At 41.3% G+C, this 4,762-nt stretch overlaps 1 protein-coding gene across 5 annotated transcripts; it reads left to right on the top strand.

Annotated features, from left to right (window-relative positions):
• Positions 1-707: 707 nt before the first annotated feature.
• LOC119278447 (protein SUPPRESSOR OF K(+) TRANSPORT GROWTH DEFECT 1-like) lies at positions 708-4,699 on the top strand. 5 transcript variants are annotated; one of them, XR_005137793.1, is made up of 4 exons: positions 708-1,513; positions 1,611-1,715; positions 1,857-1,935; positions 4,241-4,699. XR_005137793.1 is itself a non-coding variant. In XM_037559795.1 (3 exons), the coding sequence occupies exons 1-3, from the start codon at positions 1,393-1,395 to the stop codon at positions 4,291-4,293; spliced, it is 291 nt and encodes a 96-aa protein (XP_037415692.1). In that variant the 5' UTR covers positions 708-1,392; the 3' UTR covers positions 4,294-4,699. The 5 variants fall into 5 exon arrangements, 1 of the variants encoding a protein (XP_037415692.1); XR_005137792.1 differs by having other exon boundaries at positions 1,857-4,699; XR_005137791.1 differs by having other exon boundaries at positions 1,611-1,935.
• The last annotated feature ends 63 nt before the right edge of the window (positions 4,700-4,762 follow it).

The following is a 4,762-nucleotide window of genomic DNA, read 5'->3' as shown; positions in this document are numbered from 1 at the left end:
ACCGAACCGTCGTGAACGCGACGGGAGAGGCCCGCCTCCGCCGCCGCGTAGTCCGAGCTCCGACGGTCGGAACCAGATCCTTTAACATTGTGAAAGAAAGTCACGGTGCTACAGTGTTTGCCTAGTGTAAAATGAAGATGGAAAGTTAGAGACTATTAGTAGGTAGTTAGTAGGTTGTTTATTGTTGGTATTTTCTGTAGATATAAAAAAATTAAAATTAATTTGATTTCACCATCAAATTGTTTGTATGTAATTACTATAAATGTACACGGTAGATCATCATTTTGCAAATTAATTTAAATTGTTTTGGCCATAATCACATGGATAGAAATAAGGAAAGTTAGAATATTATAACTTCTCTAACTTTCCTTCTCAATGTTAGAGGATCCGGTTCCGATTGATTCAGGGTGTGCGTTATGTTTGGTTGGATATAAATAGGCCAAGAGGTTATCAAGTAACGACTTGGCATAAGCCTACGTTTCAGGTCAGCGAAAACGTATTCTTTGGATACGGTTTGATTAACCTTGGGAAATACTAACGCCCACACGTATGGTGCGTAGCATCCCGCCCGAACGCCTCATCTGTCGTTAGGTCAGTTTGCACTATTTTTAGAGCATTGTACGTTGCCACGTCATCCCACGGCCGCGTGCGGGCCGCGACAAACTGTGCCGCACGCCTCACTCCCGATCTCGCGTTCTTCTCCCCCACTCTGCCTCACCTTTCTTCCCCACCTACCCGCATGTCACACACACTATAGCCCGGGCAGCGGCGGACGGCAGCCCCGAGCGGAGGCGGACGGAGGCCCCGAGCGGTGGCGGGCGGAGGTGGATCCGGCAGACGGCGATCGAAGGCGTACCGGAGAAGGAAGGACGCGCAGGCTGCTGCTGCTGGGGTTCAATCTCCACCCCCAGCCTTGTTCGTGCTCCGGCGGAAACCCGCAGTCCACGGATTTCCGGCGCGAGATTGAGTGTATGCGTGATGGGAGCTAGTAGTGGAGCGGCAGATGGCGAGGCTCGGCGCTGAGCTCGACGGAATGGGCTATTGTCCGTGCTCGCGGACGCGCCGGTGACCGCGGCGGCCCCTAGCATCTCGGAGCAGAGGAGCGCCGAAGGGAATCAGCCGGCGATGTAGCAGGTGCTGCCGGTGGTGCACGGGGCGGATCTGGCCGGAACCAGGTCGAAGGTCGTCGTCCTGCTTCCCGGGTCCCCTCCGAGCTCGTCGTCGTCGCCCCAAGCCGAGCTCAGGAAGAGGATGGGGAAGACAATAGGGAGTTGGTGAGGCTGTGCACGCTTGGGCTTGAGCGAGTTGGATGGATTTGGTTTGGAGAGCCAGGTCGCGGCGGCGTTGCTGATCGGAGTTGGTGGGACGGCAGGGTCGAGCTGCGGTGGCGCCATGGCTGCGCGACGCCATCGACACCAGGCTCACGGGGTTCGTCTCCCATACAGAGGGGATCCCCGTCAGGCGCCGCAAGAGACGATGGTGCTTCCTGTCAAGTTCCCACGGTTCTTCAATGGTACGTGAGGTGCCACAAGCTTTTATCAATTTCGCCTCAATTCTTCAGGTTCCCATTCGATGCAATCCATCTAAAAATGTTTCAGAATTAACTGTAGTCAAGGAGAGGCGATGGAGGGCGTTTATGTTGTACATGCCGACATGGACTTGGACGTCCTACTTTGCCAAAGCCATGACGACGGAGACACCTTTCACTCATGCAGGTAAACGAGCACTTGTTTTTGTTGTGTGCTAATTTTGGAGATTCGAGACCAAGTCAAGAAGCTGGATGATGATGTTAATCAAGAGCTTATGCATGTTTGCGTCTTATATATGTCTTTCTATTCGGATGACTCGAAAAATAGGAGATAGAAGCACAGTGGATATCTGGCCAGAGATGGTGGCACAATTATCTAAAATCTGACCACTTTCTTTGCCTGCAAGGTCGGTTTTTTACCTTGTTGATTGAGTTATTTTGTTAATAAAGCATGCAGTACATGTTTAGGTAACTTCACAGCTTCTCACTGAAGGGGATGCACTGTTCTCGATTCTTATATATACGATGCAAATCTGTGAGATCCAATTTTCAGTCAATCATGCTATATGTAGTTAATTTACAGATTTTTCTAATTAGTCTGATGTGATGCTAATTAACCAAATTTCATGACAAATTTACAAATTATAGTTCATAGCACTACCAAATGTATAGTTAATGTCAACTAAAATATGTTTTTGCCATGTAAAGTCAAACTACGCTACGATGCAACTCAAAAATTATAACAAGTTGGCATGGCAACTTGTTATAATTGATACTCATTTTTTTCTATCATTTCTCATGAATTTTAGACATCATTTAATTTCTTATACCATGGCAAATCACTATGACTAGACATCGTTTGTAGCATGGAAAATTTACTTCATTTTCTATGGAAAATGTTTACTCTACTTTTGCCATGGCAAATTTCTACGTTCTTTTGCCATATCTATCAGAAGAATGTTGCCATGGCAACTACAAATTAGTTCAAGAACATGGCAAACTACTATCTTTGCACATGGCAAATTCTTATATTTGCACATGGCAAACTCGTAACACTTTGCTTTCACATCATCCATCTCAAATTGTACAAATTATAACACGTAAACTATTTTAGAGGTGGCCACACAAATATAGCACTATGGCAATTTTCCAAACATGGCAAATACTTTAATTATACCATGGCAAATCTAGTAATTATCACATGGCAAAATACATGGGGAATATTTCACATGACAATATTTAAAACTTGTCAAATGGCATTTTTTAATTTTTTTTCCTGTAATGTTCACATGTCAAGTTTTGTCTACACATGGCAAACTTAGAAACATTTTTTCTAAATTCACACGGAAAATTCACAACATTTTTTGTATACTAAACATGGCAAATGAGGTGTTTTTTTGTAACACTCCCATGACAATCTTTATGTTTTTTCTCACTTAACCATGGAAAATTTAATTTATTGATCATGGCAAATTTAGTTTATTGATCATGGCAATTTTGGTTTATTGATCATGACAAATTTAGTTTACAATTCATGGCAAATTTAGTTTATTGATCCTGGCAAATCTAGTTTTCAAATCATGGCAAATTTATTTTACAATCTCACATGGCTATTTTCATGTTCATACTTGATTTTTCCACTTTTTGTGTTTTTTCACACACGGCAAATTCATAATACAAACACACGACAATTCTTGATACGAATTTGCCATGGCAAGTTTTGATACGAATCTGCCATGGCAATTTTCTCATTCATATTTTTGATTTTCAACTTTTTGTGTGTTTTACACACACGGCAAATTCATCGTACCAAAAGATGGCAATACTTGATACAAATCTGCCATGCCAAGTTTTGATACAAATTTGGTTTATTGATCATGGAAAATTTTAGTTTATTGGTTCATGGCAAATTTAGTTTACTATCATGGAAAATTTAGTTTATTGATCATGACAAATTTAGTTTTCAAATCATGGCACTTTAGCTTACATGAATTTTTATGCCATGGCAAGTTTCAATATGAATCTGACATGGCAATTTTCTTGTTCATATTTGATTTTCATTTTTTTGTTTTTCTCACATGGTAAATTCATCATACAAAATAAGGCAATTCTTGATACGAAGCTGCCATAGAAAGTTTCTTGTTCATACTTGAATTCCCAACTCTTTGTGTTTTTTTTCTACACGATAAATTCATCATACGAAACACGGCAATTCGTTGATACCAATCTGCCATAGAAAATCTCTTTTGTCCATACTTGATTTTCAACCTTTTGTGTTTTTTCTCACACATGGCCAAATTCTCCTTCAAAACACAACAATTTAATTTAAAATTTCATGGCAATTGTAATTAAAAATGCCATTGCCTTTTAATATTTTATTGTCCTGTCAAATTTTGTGTTCTTTTCACATGAATTTTTCGACTATTTGTGTTTTATTCACATGGCAATATTGAATTTATTTTGTCATGGCAGATTTGCCATATTTCATTGGGGGATTAAATATGTGTTTATAACCTTTGGCATTGTTAAAAACAATATAATGGCAAATAGTTTGGTCAAACTCTAATGGCAAATTTTCTGCTATTTTCAAAGCTGATGGCATTTTTTTGTAGCTGGGCAAAATCTGGTCTTTTATTTACCACGGGGAAAAACAAAATCTGGGCATTTTCATTTAATTCTTTATGAATGGGCTTTTTGTTCCTTTTTTCACAGGGAAAGGGCATGTTGTGGAGGCCTGCAGGCTATGGGTTCCCCTGACGAACTAATTTGTACGGGGGATCGATCCCCTAGTACCGAACGAATCGGAATCGTGTGGTAGGGTGTTTCTCCTGCCACACGTGTGGACAGTTCTAATATTCTCCCACACAACATCATGTGGGCTGCCTGCTGGATATGCCACACAGGGCCGTGTGGGCGAGTGTCCATTGTGCCACACGTGTGGCAGTTATCGGCGTCCATAATTTTTGATTGTTCCATGCTGTTATATTATCATTGTTGGATGTTTTACAATCATTTTATAGCAATTTTATATCATTTTTTGGGACTAACCTATTAACATAGTGCCAAGTGCTAGTTGTTGTTTTCTGCTTGTTATTTATATCGCGGGGAATCAATACCAAACTGAGTCCAAACGCAGCAAAACTTTTTGTGGATTTTTTCTGTACCAGAAGACATCAGATGGGACAAAAAGTTCCTGAGGGGTGCTCCGAGGGGAGCACAACCCACCAGGTCACG

Source organism: Triticum dicoccoides, chromosome 3B (assembly GCF_002162155.2).
Source record: "Triticum dicoccoides isolate Atlit2015 ecotype Zavitan chromosome 3B, WEW_v2.0, whole genome shotgun sequence".
In the NCBI taxonomy this organism is placed as follows: domain Eukaryota; kingdom Viridiplantae; phylum Streptophyta; class Magnoliopsida; order Poales; family Poaceae; genus Triticum; species Triticum dicoccoides.
Note: the sequence above shows the minus strand (reverse complement) of the source record. Positions and strands in the feature narration are given on the sequence as shown.